Source organism: Gorilla gorilla, chromosome 2 (assembly GCF_029281585.2).
Source record: "Gorilla gorilla gorilla isolate KB3781 chromosome 2, NHGRI_mGorGor1-v2.1_pri, whole genome shotgun sequence".
NCBI lineage: Eukaryota > Metazoa > Chordata > Mammalia > Primates > Hominidae > Gorilla > Gorilla gorilla.
In genome coordinates this window covers 47434972-47454087 of record NC_086017.1, presented here as the reverse complement: position 1 = coordinate 47454087, position 19116 = coordinate 47434972, and the positions used below count along the sequence as shown (strand labels likewise).

Genomic DNA, 19116 nt, shown 5'->3' with positions numbered 1-19116 from the left:
TCTGGAGTCTGTATGGCCGGGAGGTGGGGAGGTCTGGCGAGGCAGCTCTTTGGGGTAGACTGAGGGATCAGCTACTACTGAAAGAGTGATTCCAAGGCCTGTTGCTCCTTGAGCCATGTGGATCCCACTTATTGGAACGGAGAATTCTCCAAATGACCTTAGGAATGGATGCCGTGGGAATGGGTGGAGAAGACAAAGGAAAGAATAGTGACACAATTTGGGCCACCTTGATATGTTATTTCTGATTAAAGCAATGGATAAGAAAAGGGCAGGACCAGCCCTTAGGTCTCACATGATCAAGGCACAAAGCAAGAAAACCAAAGGTTGTTCACAGCTAGTTCACTCTGTACTAATTAGGACTAAATTCAGTTGCAGGAGGTAGGAAAACTTCCAGAGCTTAAACATTCCCGTGGGAGGTAATAACCCCCAGTCCCCTCCAGGCAAGCCCAACAGTCAGCAATTCGTGCGTCTTCAGAGTACAGAGAGGCTGCCGTGCGTCTTAAGAGTGCAGAGGGGCTGCCGAACAGAATCCCAAATGTGCATGGAATGAGGGTGAAGAATAAGATCTCAGTAAATTTAAATGAAATCTTTTCCATTGTTTTAAATGGAAACAATTACACTATCCAATAAATCCAGTCAAAATACAGAGTACCTCTGAACCAATGTACAAACATAAAAGCTGTCGTCTGGTGGTTTAACTGACCCCACAAATTTACTTTCCTATTATTCATCAACTTAAAAAGCCACAGGAAACAAGAAAGAAAAAAGACTCTGATAATCAAACATCTGTGTATCAGGCATGACTTGAGTGATATGACCAACTTATTAACAAACATGCTAGAAGCCCAATACTCACCAGTGTGCAATATACCCATGGAACAAACAAGCACCTGTACCTTGTGAATCTAAAATTAAAACAACAATAACAACAAAAAAACCCTCAACATATTCAGTTGTGTGCTGGAGCTTGCTGCAGTGGGTTTCCAAAAGCCAACTGTTAAATTTTCAGAAAGTTTACGGGCCAGGGTTGTTAAACACAGCCATTATTAAAAGTTAAATTGAATAAACTTAAAAATAAGTAAATTATATTAAGATAAAAGTAATAAATACTCAACACTCATAACTTCCTAATTATTTTACCATACTTTACTATCATCTATGCTCTTAAAGATATTTAGAGCTATTGGAAATACTAAACAACTGTGTGCTATTGTGCATCTCTTCCTAACTCCACATTCAGTGATGTCTCATTGGTAGCTTGAAATCAGACATGATGAGAATATTTACACCAGGGAAATTTGCAAAATGCTACAAAAGTCATGCCCCCTCTTTCCAAGAGCTAGTTGTTAAACATTAGCAGCACATCACTGCTCTAGAACATAAACCCCCAAAAGCTGTCACCTCTGGGGGCCATATGCTTAACACAGAGAAGGTCCTAGGACTCTATTATGAAGAGGCAGTGAAGTCTCTCACTAGTTCATAGCCTGAGTCAGGTTACTTAACCTCTCTTTCTTCATGTAAAGCCTGTAGAAGAGTATCTGGCATATAATAAGTACTAGTTACTAATAGTTCTAGCTTGTATTTATGAGGGGTGTTAGAATGTAGTGGTTTAAACCCAAGTCTTAGGAGCCAGACTTGCGGGTTTAAATCCTACCTCTGCTACTTGTCAACTATAAGGTCGTGAGCAAGTCCCTTCACTCTTCTATGCCTTGTCTTTGAAATAGTAAGATGAGGATAAAAACAGTAACTATCTCACATGTAGTGACTCACAGTAACCAGCACATACTAAATGCTCGATTAGTGTTAGCTGCTTTTATCGCTATTACCTGAATATTATGGGAATTCTTTTAAAATCATTTTCAAAAGGAGTTTAATTACTACATTCTTTAATACTAATTCCTGTATTATTATACCTCACTTTTCCCCAAACACACTATTATCTACTAGAGAGGATTGCACAGAAATCTTGCTGCTTCCAAAATTCGAATTAACTCCTAGAGTAAAAATGGACCATGATAAAAGTGAATAAACAAACCATGGAAGAAATTTCAAAACAGGAACGACTAGAAGGTGATTACTTTGAAGGGAATCATGCTTATAATGAATATCTAAGTTCAAGGTTTGAGGCAGAAGGGATCTTTATAATCACATCTCAAATATAAAGACAAAACCAATAAAACAGAACACATTATCATGTGTGACTTCAAAGAATACCAGTGTTAAAAGGGCATCAACAGTATATATTAATAGATGAACCCAGTGTAAATGAATAACTGTAAATAGAAAGTCACCTCTTAAAATAAAAATTTTACCCATAGCAATTGCTACAAACTGCATCTCACATACAGTACAAATAAGCTTACGATAACCACTGAAGTGTCAATGCTGTGACCATACTTACATATTTAAATCAGCTCCATTTCAAAAAAGGACTTAAGGCAGGCAAAGCCTTTGGATTAGAATTTTTGTGCCTTCCTTTGCTAATCACAATGTCCTCGGTGGCAAGTGTCCAAATGCAGAAGATTAAGAGCCCTTCATTGCACCCAAGAAAGAAATCAATGGCCAAACAGTGCTCATCAGAGATATCAGCTCCCATGCTGAACATTCACCACACCCTTTCCCTTCTTGATTCATCCCCAGTTTGTTCTCCAGCTATGCACAACATGGCCTCCCAGAGGAGATGGTCAAGGCAACCCACACTCAGTAAGCTGACTTCCAGCGTGGTCTCCAAAGCCCAGCTTCCCAGTTCCTTAGTGCCATCTGTGTGAGCAGAGCGTACCGCATGAGCAGCGGCTTCACACCTGAGCTGGATGATGAAGGTGGTTTCCCACACATCAGTTCTATGCATCCCAGCCTTCCCCTCTTTTCTTGTCCTAGTTTCCAGCACCCCTTACCAAACATTCAGGCCATCTATGCTACCTACAGACCAGGAGAGCCTGCCAAGGGCACAAAGCCAACTGCAGGAATCAAGAAAAATCTCCCATTTTCCTTGGGTACCCTATAGCTAAGAGGCTTGTCCTCTGTAGGACATATGTCCAAGGTCACCTTAGAGAGCACCAGGGCCCCTCCATGCTGCCCTCTCAGGGGTCCTCAGCCAGGATACTATGGATCTAGGGGAGAGAAGAGGAGCCTCTTCTGGAGAAGCAAACTAAGATGACTAGTCTACAAGCATCAGATCAGGTTAGTCTGGAACTGACATATAGAAGACCACCTGGACAGGTTAAATAAATCAAGGAATAGTGAAAAAGAACTACTGAAAAAGAACAGGAAAGCTCTATATGCACCAATATGGAACAATCTCCACGAAACTTTTTTTTAACAAAATAAGTTTGATTGAGATATAATTTACATACATAACATTCACTAATTTTAGGTGTGCATTCTGTTAAGTTTTAATAAATGCAACCATACAACCACTACAACCACGATCTTAGAATATGTTCATCGCCCCAGAAAGTTGTCTCATCCCTCTTTGAAGTCAGTCATCATCAGCCCTTTCCCCAAACCCTGGCCGCTGAAAACCACCAATCTGCTTTCTCTTTAGTGGGCCTTTTCCAGAACATCATATAAATGGAATCATCCAGTAGGTAGCCTTTTGTGTCTGGCTTCATTTACTCAGTTTAATGCTTTCAAAAGTCATTCGTGTTATTGTATGTATCATAATAACATAATAGTGTTATTGCTGAGTTGTATTTCATCTGGTACAGCTAGATTTTGTGCAATTTGCCAAAATCTGTTCCTCCATTCTGCTGTTGGATGTTTTAAAAGAAAAAGTAAGTTTACCACAGTGTGCACACAGTATACTACTATTTGCATAAAATAAAAGGAGGTACACACACAGATTTCTATATTTATTGACAAGCTTTTGAAAGACACGTTAAGAAAATGGAACTGTGGTTGCCTTTGGGAGAGAAATGGGATAGCTGAAAGACATCCTTTCTTTGACAACTTTTATAACCATTTAAAAATTTTAACTATACACACTACTGATTCAAAAAATAAACAAATTTTAAAAGTTTTCAGAAGACCTCATATCTAAGGTTGGCGTCCCCTTTTGCCAAACCCTGCAACTGTTTTTTTCTTAGCTATTTCTTTGACTTCTCAAGATGACCCGGAGATTTAGCATGTTATTTTCCAGATAAAGAAGAAACTTTTGCTGTTTTTCTTTCTGCTGTTTCTCAGAGTTCTTATTAACTCCAACTTAATCTCCCTTTCTTAACTATCTGTTTCTTAAACAAGAAAAAAAAAAAGTTTTGATCACCTCTGAAAACCAGCATCCAACACTCTAAACTCACAGCATGTAATGTGATTGAAGCCATGGTCCCAAGGCATTTTGTTGGATATGAAAATGGAAAGAGGCCAAAACACCTGGGCAGATCCCAGGGTGTGATCTCTCAGGAGACCTGGTGGCCAGGGTGATGTCCCACCCTTCGCCAGGCCAGGATGAGCATCTGCCCACAAAAGCAAGGAAGGAGCTGCAGCCACTTAGGTTTCAAAGTTCCTTGAAAAATCCTTCAGGAACATAGAAGAACAATCTTATGAACATCTGCAGCTTCTCAGAAAAGCTGATGTGCATATTCCCTTGTCTAGTGTAGATTGTTTTGTTTTGTTTTTAACAATAATACCGTTATTGGCCTTCTTGACAGTGTCTGACACATGGTTCTGTTCAAAAAAAGTTCCCTAAATGCTTCTAGAGGGTGTCACTGATCCTCACGTAGGGAATGACATCACTGCCTCTGCACTCTGCCTGGGCTTCTCTGCCATCCCTGCATCAGACTCAGAACCATCGTTTCCCTGGTCCTGAAGAGCCTGCTTATTTGCCTGTCATGCATAGGCATTTGATCTCACAAAAGGCCTGTGCTCTCAAGGTATTGTACAGGATTAGAGGATGAGCACAGCTGTCATCCAGGTAAGAACACATAAACCAGAAAAAGATGGAGTGACAACAGGACACCCGCATTTATTCTTTGGCACACGCCATGCATCCCAAATTCTCTTCTCCATCATCTCAAGCCATCACTTCCCAGCAGTCAGTCCAGACAGAGGCAAGCAGGCCCCACTCCATATCAGAAGCCTTTGTGACCCCACACTCCAGCTAACCCAATTAGTCACTCCAACAAGGTTCCACCTGACAAGTATCCCCAAAGCAGGAGTCAGGCAGCATGGAACAAGCTCCAAGAAGTCAGGAAGATGACAGTGGCATCGCCAGGGCCTAGGTCAGTAGCTGCCACTGAGGATGTTCAAAACCTGTGGACTGAGCCTTGAACAACAGCAAGCCTTCAGCAGGCAGGATGGGGCAAGGCACATATGATCAAAGCGGAGCATGGCCAGGGCTTCCCAGACTGGGCCCACAAGGTGGATTTCCATGGCACATAGGCATGACTCTGTAAAACAACTCTCATATTTGAAAAGTTGTTCCCAGTCAATTCCCCTGCAGTCCTTCTGATTGCATCAGGAAGAAAGTTCCAGTGCGGTGCTAGTATGTCTTTAAGCCTTCCCTAGAACTTGATCATTTCCCTTTCTAACACATGAATGGAGTGGGCGCTTTATCAGCAACTTTGACAAACAATGAAATCCAGCTAGAATTCTAGGACACTGTTGTGTCTTCAATATATTTATTTTTACAGTTACGTTCTGTTTTGGGGACATGTTAGATGGTTTTCTGCTTATAGAAAGGTACAAAGTTTCTGTTTTAAATTATTTTATTTGAGACCAAAAGTTGGCTGATTAAAAGAGAAAAATATGAAAGAAAATACCACAGGAAGTATGAGTTTAAGACCAAAAAAATGTAAAAATCATGCAGATAGTAGATGGTTCTACATGAATACGACACAAACCAGGCCTCTGACTTCTGTGAGCATAAGAACCAAGGCAAAGAAGTGTAAGGAGCAGGTTCCGGGAGGAAAGGGGCAGGTCATGACAAGAGCTGGGGCCCAGGGGATGTGGTGGCAGAAGATGGGTCTAGAAAGGTAAGGTCAGGCAGGGCATGGAGAGCCTGATGCTGAGGGGAGGTGTTGGGCTTTCGCCTGTGACTGTGAGATCCACCAGAGGCCTCCAGCCTGACTGGCTAGTGGGAGGGGCCCCATCCCCAAAACTGGGCTGGTCTCGGGGAAGAGGGAAGATAAGCTGGGGTGTGTGAACTCTGAGGCAGAGAAGCCAAGGAAGTGACTGGAGCTGCCTCAGCTCTGCTGACCACAGTGAGGCCCTGAGAAAGTACCTGCCCTCCCCTCAGGAGGATGTGCCTTATCACAAAATCCTATACCCTCCGGAGGTGCCCTCCAATACGGTGAATGGAACAAAGTCTGGTACAAGACAGTTAGCCTGGAAAACAGGTGTTAGCCTGTGCGGTCTTCCACGATAAAGTCACTTATCACCATATATGGCAAGAAAACTTCCAGGGAAAAGGAGAGGGAGAAAAAAAAAAGATTGGAATAGGCTTAAAGAAAAAAAGAAAAAAATACCTAAAGATAGCCTAAACAAAGCAGGCCCAGCCCCTCATGCCGGCCCCACTGTCTGCTAGCCATATGGTGTGTGATAAGCCAGAATGCTTTTATTTATCTTCTTTGATTTGTCCATAAAGCCGAGAGCCAGCTCCACTGAGAAAGCTCCACTTGCAGTAGAGACTGCATCCTGCTCTTGACCCCTGACCAACACCCCCCAGGCCCCAGTTCCTGCTCCAAGAGGTGGTCCGGCTGCCACTCCCCTTCCCCTCATCCTTGCTTCCTGCCTCAGCTTCCATAGCTGTGTTCCCACAGCCAGTAAGCCAGGGGCGGCGCCTGCTGCCTCCTCTGTGGACAGCTAGCTAGGCCATTAGCACTCATCCTACGGGTGCACTCTGCCATTTGCCCAGTCCTCTGCTACAGCCCAGACAGTAACTGCCAGAAATAAACATTCTCATGGCTATAAAGTATGGCTATAAAGTATCAGCCACCTTGAGTGTACCTTGGCAACAATGTTGCCTCTTGAACCATAAAGGTCTCAGAGACATGTGTCTATCTGGTGTACTTCTCCGCTCCCACCTCCTTGCATAAGAAAATGGCCAAGCAACCACTGTATCCAAATGACTCTAGGTCCCAATTCACTGAAGCAGGCCTGCTCTTTTGCTCTCCCTAGAATGACCAAAATAATCACGTCAAGGTCTGTGCTGGATCTGCACTCGAGAGCCCTGAGCTCAGCCTCCAAACTCTTCTAACCATCATCTCAATCTCTCTTCTTGGCAGCCAGGTTTTGGTTGAGTGAAGAAATGCCACTTGTTGGGTAGAGGAAGATCAGCAGAGTTGAATCTGCCAACAGGATGCCAAGTTAAATTTAAATTTCAGATAAACAACAAAATGTTTTTAGTATAAGTACATCCCATGCAATATTTGGGACACACTCATACTAAAAAATTATTCATTGGTGATCTGAAATTCAGATTTAATTAGGAGTTCTATAGTTTTATTTGCTAAGTCTGGCAACCCTAGATATCAGAAAGTAGCAGGACCAACCCCTTGCGCAACCCTGATCCTTCCCAGTAACCCTCAGGGCCACCATAGAAACAGCCCTGCCTCTGGCCTGCACTTCACTATTGCCACTCCCTGAGTGCACTTTGCAAAGGCCTGCAGGCTCTACGTGGCATCTCATAGCCAGTACCCTTGGCAACTAGGAACAAAGGATAACTTCTCAGCCAAAGCAAGAAGTTGCAAAGAAACCTAAAGGAAAGCTTTTGTGAACAGACCTAGCAAGAAGAGGCCTGAGAGAAGATGCCCTGTCCCCAGCAGGTATAAAAACACCAATCACAGGCATTCAAAGGCCTGACAGTGTTTGCATATGAGCCTGTACTGCGCAGCCTCACACCCCACCAAAGGCACCAACAAGCCAATGTAATCTAAGACTGAGGGGGCGGGGCTGTATGGCTTAACAGGCACAGGAGCAGCTTTATAAATGGCCAGCATCCCAAGCCCTCAGGCAGCTGGTCTGGGCAGGCCCCTGCAGGAGTCCTGGCAGAAGACACAGCCCAGCCCCAATGAGAAGCATCTGAGGGGCATGGACTCATGGGCTCTGGGCCATGGGTGTGTGGGGCATCTCTCTATACACAGCCCTGAAGCATCTAGAAGCAGCTGTTATTCTTCTGCTCTGGCACTAACAGGAGGACACTTCATCTCTAATCTGCAGACTTTTCAAACTATCAGTCAGAAATCCAGTGGCTAATAAACAATAGTAGGTTGAGCTATATGAAATTTCCATTTTTGTAAGTCAAAAAGAATATTGGCAATTATATACAGCCCAACCAAATAATAATAATTTGGTTGCTTTCTATTTATCAGACACCATTCAAGGTCCTTTAAGTAAATTCATTGTGTAATGTTTAATCCTGATGACCACCTTTCAAGGTAAGGATTACTGTGTCCATTTTAGAGATGCAGAGACTGAGACAGGGAGAGGTCACAATTATGTGTCCAGCTGGATACACACTGGATCTATGTGTCTCCAAAACCCATGCTCATTCCACCCACCATGTGGCCTGGATTAAGTGCATTCTTCCACCTCCTCCGCTCTCTGACCCTGCCCATGGGTCAGTGTCTGGCCATTCCTGCAGCATCAGGCACTGCCAGGTCTTCCACCCTGCCAGCGCCTGCTGCAAGGGCCACTCTGTAGCTAATCAAAGCCTGGCCTCCTGAATTAGCAGCAAAGTGTATTTAACAAACAATTTCAAGAAGGAAAAACATTTGCAAGTTTATTTAGAGTGCGAGGGGAAAGGTTGCCAAAAATTGCATCCTAAAATAAATAGAAAGTAGTCAAAGGGGAAAAATCTAGTCCAACCAGTTTTAAAATGCCTTAACTGTGACCATGAGCTAATTTGTAGTAGACCACTGAGAAAGGCATCAGGTGCAGTGTGATCCAGCATCACTGCAGACCCAGAGGCACATGCTTCCAAGGCTCTCCTCTGAAAAAGCTACCAAGCCTCATAGAGGGGAGAGGATGAGAAACCTCTCAAAAGAACAAGTCAAAGCCAGGGACCACCACTGGTCTCCTAGAACACCACGACCCCCCTTAAAGGCTGAAATCAACACAGTAAGATAAATAAAAGGGCTGTCAGAGGCCAACTTTAAAAGAAAAGAAGAAATGGATATGCTCCTCCCTGTGAAATAAAATTTTGGAAGAGCACACATAATACATAATAAAAATAGTTTCCACCAGCTCCAAGTGAACTTCTGCAGAGATCAAAGTTTGAGGATAAAAAGGAGGAGAGGACTGACCTTCACATGGGCCACGTAGTGACGACACGTCTCCTCCATGTAAGTCAGCTGCAGCTTCTCTGTGATCTGACCCATGGTCTCTCCCAGCAGCACAAAGTAGACCCTGGGCATCTGGCCCTTCTCCTTTTTGGCCACGTCAGCCATCAGAACATAATTCAGTCCTGCCAATAAATGAGAGGTCAAAATGTCAGAAAGGACCAACACACTGTGATGAGGCCACCTCTTTTCCTTGTCACGGGATCACATGCACATCTCATACGATACCTACCCTTCCATGGCAGGAGACTGCAGCCCCAAGCAGAGACTTGCTCAGAAAGCAGCACACAGCCAGGGTGCCCAAAGAATCGAGAGAGAAGCATGATGTCCTCTGCCTTTCTAATGACTCTCCTTGTGTCATACTTCACGGCTCTCCCTGATTTAAACCTCATGCCATCATGAGGTATCAACTGAGCCAGCAATATGCCCATCAAGAAGGTGTACCCAACACAGGTTAGTGTCCTGACAAGCAAAACATCATGACAAACCTACAGAACATTACCAGAAGCTGCTGAAATTATCAAGGCTTTGTGTAATACTGACTTCTGTAAAGCACATGGTTTATGCCCAACACAAGGGAACCATCTCGTCTGATAATTTTAACTCATCTCAACAAAGTTGAGTCGTGCTCTATAATCAGTACATGGACCAGACCACGTGCCCGCCATCGTTTACTGAGCACTAACTATAGGCCAGGCACCGCTAAAGGTAGAGGGGATGTATCAATGAACAACGCAGGCATAAACTCTTGCCTTCAGGTAGTTTACATGCACAGGAACCCAGATGAAGGCTGGAGTTGCCTTTATTCCCAGGTAGCCGAGTGTGGTGATCAAACATTTTGTAGTGCCTATCCTTTCAACAAAACTATGACCACGGTAGGGCCTGTACTGAGGTCCTCTCCTGCAAAGAATAACTCACCCCCATACCTGAATGTGTAATGCCAGATGGCAGAACTTTTGTAACACAGTCTTGAATTTAAAAAAAAGAAGAAAGAAAGAAAAAAAAAGATGATCACAGTATCAAATGCATGCTAGATAAACCTGGAAGGATCTACCTCTGTTATTTCAGAGTCAATAAGTAAATAGATAGGTATGTATTTCATTATAGAAATATGACTTCAGTGTCAATACACCTATTTTACTGCTTTTCTGTGCCAGAGGTCATCCCCTCCGTAACCCTTTTTATTTTTTAACTGTTTTGGGGATTCAAGGAAATATGTCATTTTTAAAGTGAGAGAACAGGAATCTCTGTCCCTGGAATGACAAGGCAAGATGGCTAAGCAACAGAAGGCAGATGACCCAGCCCTGCCCTGTCTCCACACATCTGCCTCTTAGAATCTGGGGGCTTTGCATCAGTAACAAGTAGCCCCAAGCCCACTGGCATTTAAGTAAGTGAAGTCAGGCATTAGGGAAGGCTCCGGCTTTTAATGACATCAAAGGGATCAGCCACCAGGGGAGGTATGAACAGGCAGAGAGGAAGGTGACCTGAATGGGCATTCTGCACCTGCCACAGGGCATATTTTTGATGCTTCTAATGGCCTCCCTGGGCCTCTGCCATCTCAGGGATCTTGCCATGCCGAGCTGGCAAATTCCTAGTCAGCAGAGCCATCTGCCCCAACTTGTTTAACGCCAGCAAACAGTTGACTTACAAGGCAAGGCTGTGTCACCAGAAGGGATCTGAGACCTGGATACTCACTCTCAGGAGGTGCCATTATTAAGAAGAGAATAATGCATACAGGAAAGTGCTCCCACACAGAAAACACTGGCACCTGTGCAACTGTCACACACCAACTCCAATGGGGACAATAGCAAGAAAAGGGTAGATTCAGACTGGCAAAGCTTTGAGGCAATCCTAGACACCACTAAGCTCAAAAACCTTCATTTTTTAAGATGAGGGAACTGAGGCCCCAAAAGGGAACAAGACTTGCTCCAGGCCAGAGGGCCACCCATCAAACAGCTGAATCTAGGACTCCCTTAATCTCTGGTGCCAGGCTATTCCCACCACACTTGTTCTTGCTGCATGTTGTACATTACTTGACCAAAACCTCCCATTTTTTTGAATGCATGGATAGCAGGTCCAAACAAGTGCAGAGATCTACAACTGAACTCTAGCCAATTTACTTTCTACTGATCACAACTTCCCTGAACAACTGCACTGAAGTAAGAAAGATTACATTTAAATGAAGTGAATTTCCAAGTTTGCTTAAGCAAAGTCATGGCTACAGATACACATTGCTGGAAGACAAGCCAGAGGCCACAGTTGGGTGAACCAATGTGGTGGAGGCAGCTGCTGAGCAGACTCTCCTCGGGGTCCCCTGACCAGCCTCCTTCCCCGGTGAAAGAACCATGGCTGCCTTCCCTCAGGAAGGGAGACAATGGAGAGAACAGCGAGACTGGACTATCTTACCAGAGATGAACTAGCTGAGCTCAGAGAAAACCTGGGTGGAAAGGAACACAGGAAGATAGAACGGATGGTATTGCTCCCCCACCCATATCCTCTTGGCTTTTACCATTTCTCTGCTGTCCGGCCCAAATTGCAACTGTCAGTACCTGCATCTCTCCTCCTGAGGGCTTTCTCTAGTGGCTCTGTCCATGTGCATGGCAAGCCAGGAGTGCCAGGGAACTCAAGTCCCCAGAGAAGCCCTCCATAATGCAGGGCCCCAGCTCCCTTGCCCCTTGATGTGCGGTAATTCTGGGGCACGGTCTACACTGACTGCCAGGGTTCCCCAGCAGGACTGAGCTCCAGCTGCCCACAGTGGTAATCTGCTCAGTAAGACACCCTCTATTTGGCTGCTCTGATGGCTAATTTTATGTGTCAACTTGGCTGGGCCACAGTACCCAGAATCTGGTCAAGCACCAATCTAGATGTCACTGAGAAGGTATTTTTTTATATTAGATTAACATTTAAATCAGTAGACTTTGAATAAAGCAGATTACCCTCCAAAATGTGGGCAAGCCTCATCTGATGAAGGTTTTAAGAGAAAAAGACTAAGGTTCCCAAAAAAATAAACTGCTTTTAGACTGCTTTCAGACTTGCGCTGCAACATCAACTCTTCCCTGAGTCTCCAGCCTACTGGCCTACCCTGAAGAATTCAGACTTCCCAGACCTCATAATCTCACAACCCAATTCCTGAAAATCAACCAACTAATCCATTTCTTTCTCTCTCCATTCTGTTTCTCTGGAGAAGCCTGAGGTCTGCAGCTGCCTTCCTTTCCTGTCTCACTGTCCCATTTCCTTACTGGTACCTCTTGGGATCATTTGTGTATCAACGACATGCACTCAGATCCTTGACCCAGGCTCTGTTTTGGGGAGAACCCATATTAACACAGGGTAAGTCAGGAAAAGCAAATAAATTCAACCTGCAACGTGTGCCAAGCACTGTGCTAGATAATTTACAAACACCAACTTTACTCCTCCAAAGTTTCATCTTACTGCAGAAGTACTGATCCGGAAGTACTGATCTGTTGCAACTCAAGGGAGAGAGAAACAACCCACAGTTCACAGAAACTGAGCTGAGGACAAGGCAACTGCTGCTCCTCTCCAGCGGGGTGTGTGCATGCCAGCACATTAAACTTTCAGATTTCTCTAAAATGTTAAAACATACAATCACAGACATACCGCATTATCCAATTCACCAAGTGCAATCATTCTGGAAGCATTTCATCTCTAGAACTGCCTAATTAGTACTTTTCCTTTATTTAAATTTTGACATTTTAAATTACCGCAAAGGAAATTACTTCTACATCAGACTGTCTCCTCTAGAAGAAAGCAAGAGTCACAATGAGAGACCCTGCCTGAGGAGGCAAGAAGAAATGCTGACCACTCATTCCAAAGCCCTGAGTGGAACTGGCAGTTTTACCAGCACCCACTGATAAAGGGTCTGGTGGAAAGGGAAGCAGAGGACATGTCTGGGAAGCAGCCGATCAGCTGCCCGGGCTCCGCGGTCAGGGCCCTGGGAAGGTGGGTGGATCAGGCTGTCCAAGTTGCCCACAGCTGGCCATGAGGTAAGCCAGCCTGGCCAGCCCCTATCTGTCCCTGGGAGGCTGCTAGTTCTGATTAGGGCCTGCTCCAACAGCACATTTCACATCTTTAGGTTTTTCCTTCTGGCAGCTTGTGTCCCTGCCATGTCGAATGATGTCATGGTGATGGAAAAGCTGATCAGCCCCGAGTAATACTTTCAGCCACCTCCCTGCCCTGCCCCCGGCTGCTTCCCGAGGAGCCCCCTGCACAGGCCTGGGCCAGGAGGGAGCCAGCTGTCTCTCATCAACTCTAGCTCTGGTCTCTCCCAGCAAGTTTTGATTAATTCCTGCTCTCCATCAGAACAAGATTTCAGCTGTGAAATTCTAACAAATTCTCCTTCCCGAGTTTCAGGCTGAGAACCATGGAAACACAGGAGCACTGGGTCAGAGTACAAAATGCAATCACTCAGAGAGCGCCCCTTCCTGGTTTTCGTTTCACACTCTGGTGAAAGCCCAGAACTGCCAGCTTGATTCCCAGCCTCCAGAGATTGACAAGCAAGTTTAGGCTTCAGCCTGGCCAGTGAGTAGGTACAAGCACCGTCCATGGGTGAGGGGCAGGGTCCCCTTGGGCAAAGCATTCACCACCTTCACCTATGCTAGCCAGGAGGCTCCAAGGGGCCACAGGCTGTTCCCAGGCCAAGAATGAAGTGATTAATAATACTATTAGGGACAGGAAGAACTCCTATTTTAAACTGCTTTATGAAATATGTTGTAAACCTGCTCCTGGAGGAGCCCACAGTCGGAGTGAGAAGTCTGTGTCTGTCTGTGTCCCAGTGCTAAGCACAGTGCATGCCACACAAGGGGCCCGGAGCTCATCTAGAAAAGCCAGCAAGAGAGCAGCTGGTTGTTTTTGTCCCGTCTGCCTGCCCCCCTCCCACTAGAATGCCAGCTCCATGAGGGCAAGGACTTTGCCTGTCCTGCTCACTGCTCCGTGCCCCAGGATAAGCAGGGTCTCTGGCACTCTGTAGGACCTTAATTATTATTGTTTGATTGAATGACCCAACAGGGATTCAGCAACTCAATGTAACTGGATGCTTGCTGTGCTGGTTTATGAAGCTGTTGTCCTCAGCTCCAACCCACCCTTCTCTACCCTGCACTGTGACACTGGGGCTGGGACCCTGCAAACCTCACTTGTTTTGCCAGAGGCTCGCTGTGAGGCTCTGCTAATATGGAGCATCGGAGGGAGCCTGCAAGGCTGGAGGAGGGCAAAGGAACTTGCTCCTTCCTCCCTGCTTCCTATTCCTAGCAGCTTATCCCAGCAACAGTTTCTCACGGCAGCTGGCCCCAACAGCAGTTAATTGTAGTTTTCAATTTCCCCCCCATTCTCCCAGAGCCAGCCTCATTGCACTCCCTCAGAGAGATCAGCAGCACCAGCCCCCTCCTCAGAGGTTCAGGTCCTAGCTCTGCAGGACCCCTTCTCCAAGCTCATAGGTTCTGATAACCCCTAGGAAGTGGTTAACCCGAAGTATAACCTTGAACAGTGGTTCTCAAATTGAACCCATCTGGAGGCTTGTAAAAACACAGATGTGGGTCCCACCTTCAGAGTTTCTAGTCAGAATTTGCATATCTAATGAGATCCCAGGTGATGCTAATGCAGCTGGTCTGGGACCACACTTTGAGATCCACTGGTGCAGACCTGGAGGCAGCAGCTGCTTCCTGCAGTTACTCCCAGGTCGTCCATGACCTGTTTAACTCATTCCCAGTGCTAAATTTCCTCTGTTAAAATAACTGGTATGGTTTTTGTTTTCCTGACTGGACTCTGCCTGTTTCAGAGGCCAAGGCAGATTCACCTCCTACAGAGAAAGTCTGTATTTCCTACAGTATTTACAGAGGCTACAGCAGCTTGTGTCCTGCTAATGAGCTGGTCCTGAACACTCCCATGACCAAGTAGGCACTGTGGTCTCCCATTTCTAAAGCAGGAAATAAAGAGGCAGTTGGTGTCCCTTCTCTGTACATAGGCTTGAACCCTGCCAGGTAGAGAAGAAGAAACCAAAGGCACAAGACTAACATTAGCTGCTTATGGCTCTCAGAACCATCCTCAGAGAGCAGGTCATGTAGCTGAAGACAGCAGCAGATAAATACCACAGAACATACTACTTCTGACAGCAGTACCTAGCCCACCACAGGTATCTGTGTATTGCTCTGCCCAAATGCAGCCGTCCTGCTAACAAACTCAGCCCAAGATATGCAGACACTGAGAGGTGCCTGGAAGGCGTGCCCAGGGCTGGCACTCATTCACCAGGCATTCCATGGACAAAGTCATCATCCATATGGTTCCTCTGCAGCTGCCAGCACAAAGAGTAGGAAGGCTGGTAACCCAGTGTCTCAGCTGTGGGTTCCTGAGGCGGAGGCCTGGAGATGACAGAGTTGGCCGGCACCCTCTGCTGAGCTTGGATGGGAGTGGAGGGTATCTGTGTCCTGGAAGTGCCCATCTTTCCTCCATCTGAAGACTGACCTTCCCAACTGTGCAGAGCCAAGAGGCTGCCTTCCTTGCTGAATTCTAGGACACCTCACCCAGAGCTGGACCCCCACAGTTACCTGACCTTTCACCTCCACCTCATTTCCTATCACATTTCCATAAGGCCTGCCCATTTTTCCCTCCCCAAACTCTCCATTTCACTGCCAGCACATTTTCTGGCAGATTTCTACATTTCTCTTTCTACTGCAAAGATTGAGATATGAATGCCAGAGAAAGTGACAGAAACATGCTGGGGATGAATAATTTTCTGCATTGCCTTATTATATTGAGATATCAAAATTCTCCAGTTACCATCCCCTTTAAGCCTGATTATCGGGGAAACACACCCTTAGAGTGTAAAGGGATGTTTGACTTTATCTATGAACCCATGTGGCAGATGGAGGATAGGGAAGAGAAATTAATGGGAGGGTACACTGGTGCTGAATGGGCCCCACCTAATGTCAGATATAAGCCAGGTTGCTTCGCATTGCCCACAAGGTACAGTACAAGATGCCATCCAACTGCCTGCCTCTTCCACTTTACCCCAACACTTCTGGGGCTATGGCTAAGCCTAGACCTTCATTCTAATTGTGCTTAGCAGTCTGTGAAAGGCTCATGCTAGATGGGGCCCCAGAAAGAGCCACTGGTCGGGAACAGCATGAGGAGGCACCCACATCTCCTCTGCGCTCAGCTCATGAACCTTCAACTCAGAGTTTGCTCTACCACTTGTCTCATGGTCTGAATCACTCTTGCTCTAACTTGCATCTTGGTTTCTTCTTCTCTGCTTCAGCTATGCCAATTTACCTTCACTTTCACAACAGCGATAAGTGAACGTTGTCTAACACTGCTTCAAGGCCAAAATAGTAGAAACTCTTTGTAACTCCCTTTAGAAGCTCCATGAGGGCAGGACTATATCTCCAGTGCCTGGCACATGTGGATACATAATAAGCATGTGTCAAATGAACATACACAGAAACTATTACTTGTTTGCCCTTTTTGAGAGCTCTAGAATAGTTCTCATTCTTATGTGTATCAAAATTAATCTTCATTCTTTAAAAATGTTTTTTAACAGAGTCCAACTACGTGATGAGCTGGCATTGGACAGAAGACAGACTGCTTAATTATGTGGAGGACACACAAGTCCCAGAACTATCAGAAAGCTTTTTTCCTTAAGACTGTAGTATCTTAAACAATTATGGAGGTGGTGAGAAATAGTTGTTGGAAAGCAAAACTAAGTATCATAAGATCCAAATTCAACTCCTGGCTTCAACAATATCTGTGTGATCTTGAGTGAGCTGCTCTTTCTCACTGAGCTACACAAGAAAATGTTGTTAATCCTCCCTCACTAACCAGTTCCCAAGTTTTATGGTATGGTTTCATTCAATGTTGAAATTTCTAAGCTCTTTTTAAAAAATGATAAAATAAATATGTTTAATCGTTGAGCTTATTCAATATACCTGAAGATCAAGAGAAATTGCCAATGAGACAGCCAAGAAGGATGAACATATTAAATAAGGTAGAACATTTGAGGTGTGGCTGAGGAATGAACTAGCTCACGTAAATATTTCTGCATGAGTGGGCGTGTGTGCACACATGTGTGCTCCAGAGCAGTGCTTCTCAAACTTAAATGTGCACAGGAATCTTGTGGGGCTCTTGTGAAAACGCAGATTCTGATTCAGAAGTCCAAAGCGGAGCCCAAAGTCCTGCATTTCTAACAAGTTCCCAGTGATGCTGACAATGCTAGGCCAGGGGCTACACTGTGAGTAGCAAAAGGAGTCACTCATGACATTAAAAATATCTAAGAACGTCAGTAGGTTCAGGTCCCTGTCAGTGTTTTTGTTTGCCTGGAGATTTTCTTTCTATTATTAAATCAGCCTTTTAAATAAAAATGAAGCACCTAGTAATATGCATAAAGCTGCAGATTCATTTCCTTCAGGTGATCACGTGCTCTGAATTCCAATCAACACTGGTTCTATCTTGTTCTGGGGTTTAATCCAGTCTCTAGAGCTGGGCTAGCAAGTTGATTTTCCCCAGTCAGACAAATGGCAGGGGCAGTTACCAGCTGTCAGGACAATGCCTGCCTCTTTTCAATTCTGAGCTGCCGAAGCAGCACCCCTCTTTTAGAAACCTAAGCCTCTGTAACACCAGCATCCGAATCCCACCATCCATCTTTGGTCTCCAATTCCATAGTAAATGGTATAAGTCCCCTGACATCTGGCTGATGCTACAAGCTCAATAAGGAGCCTCCAAAGTCCTGTCACTTCTGCTTTCTAACTGCTCGAATGTTCCCTAAGGGCCAGGCTCCGGGCACTATATCTCCACCAGTCCCATAGGACCTGTGGTCCAATGAGGCTTCAGTCTAGCCCTCGTATTTGGAAAAAGAATGCTTGGGGTCCAACATTATTTGTCCTAGAGCTGGAGGTTGTGTGACATTAGAAACATGTTGATAAGCAGGAAATAGAAGGGGAGGAAACTCAGAGGGAAAGGATGTCCAGCCTGTGTGCCTGCTGCCTGCAAAACCAGCTGGGAGGAACAGCGACAGGGAACATCGGAAATATCCCACTAGCCCACTCCAGCTAAACGGGTATCCTGAGCCCTGACTTGGTGGCTCATTACCAATCTCTCCTGGAACGTGTTTGCCATGGAAGCTGAAGCAGGTGGTGACGTTCAGGCAGTTCACAGGCTGCTGTCCGTCGTGACACTGAGGCGCTGTGATGTTGATGGAGCCCGGGAGGAAGATGGAGACATCCACCGTAATGACAGGCCTTGCTCTGCAGGGCAAGAGAGGAAGGTGACTTAGTCGTGGTAAGGAGCAGCTCTCAGAACCAAACAAGAACTAGACCAACAGGATAAATCCTACGCCTTCAACCCAGCATTTAATTAAAGTATGAAATATCCCAAGAGAGAAGGGCTAGTATGTTCTGTGAGCATTTTTTTCTGGTTTTAGAAAGGGCATATTGCCTAGTAAATTAAGTTAGCTTCCCAATAATAAAAGCAAGTTTGTTGTTAATAAAATGCATCTGGTTGAAGCCATAAATGAACCACCAGATGCTGGGTAATTATTTAAAATTTTACCAATTAAGTACCAATTTCCATTTTATTAGGGAGATAAGAATACATTTAAGAGGATTTCCTATAACAGATGCCATGATTCAAGAAATAGATGCATACTCAGGGATTCCCTCAAGCATTTGCTGCCATTATGAGCACGAACTGCAATGTTCTAGCCCCATCCAGTTGGTCAAACCTCCTGCATCGTTTACCTCCACCAATTCATTGGGTAATTTCCTAAAAGAACTTGATAAGTGGAGTCCCAGCTGGTAATAGCAAAGTGCTTCAGGGCAGAAGAAATCAACCTGCCCAG

At 45.2% G+C, this 19116-nt stretch overlaps 1 protein-coding gene across 1 annotated transcript in view; it reads right to left on the bottom strand.

Moving 5' to 3' along the window:
- Positions 1 to 19116, bottom strand: part of ITGA9 (integrin subunit alpha 9) — a 371697-nt gene that overhangs the window by 272274 nt on the left and 80307 nt on the right. The window contains exons 14-15 of the mRNA XM_004033838.5: positions 18369 to 18523; positions 9240 to 9400 (exon numbers count right to left, since the gene is read on the bottom strand). Coding sequence (XP_004033886.5) covers positions 9240 to 9400; positions 18369 to 18523 — 316 coding nt within the window. The remainder of the gene's footprint in view (positions 1 to 9239; positions 9401 to 18368; positions 18524 to 19116) is intronic.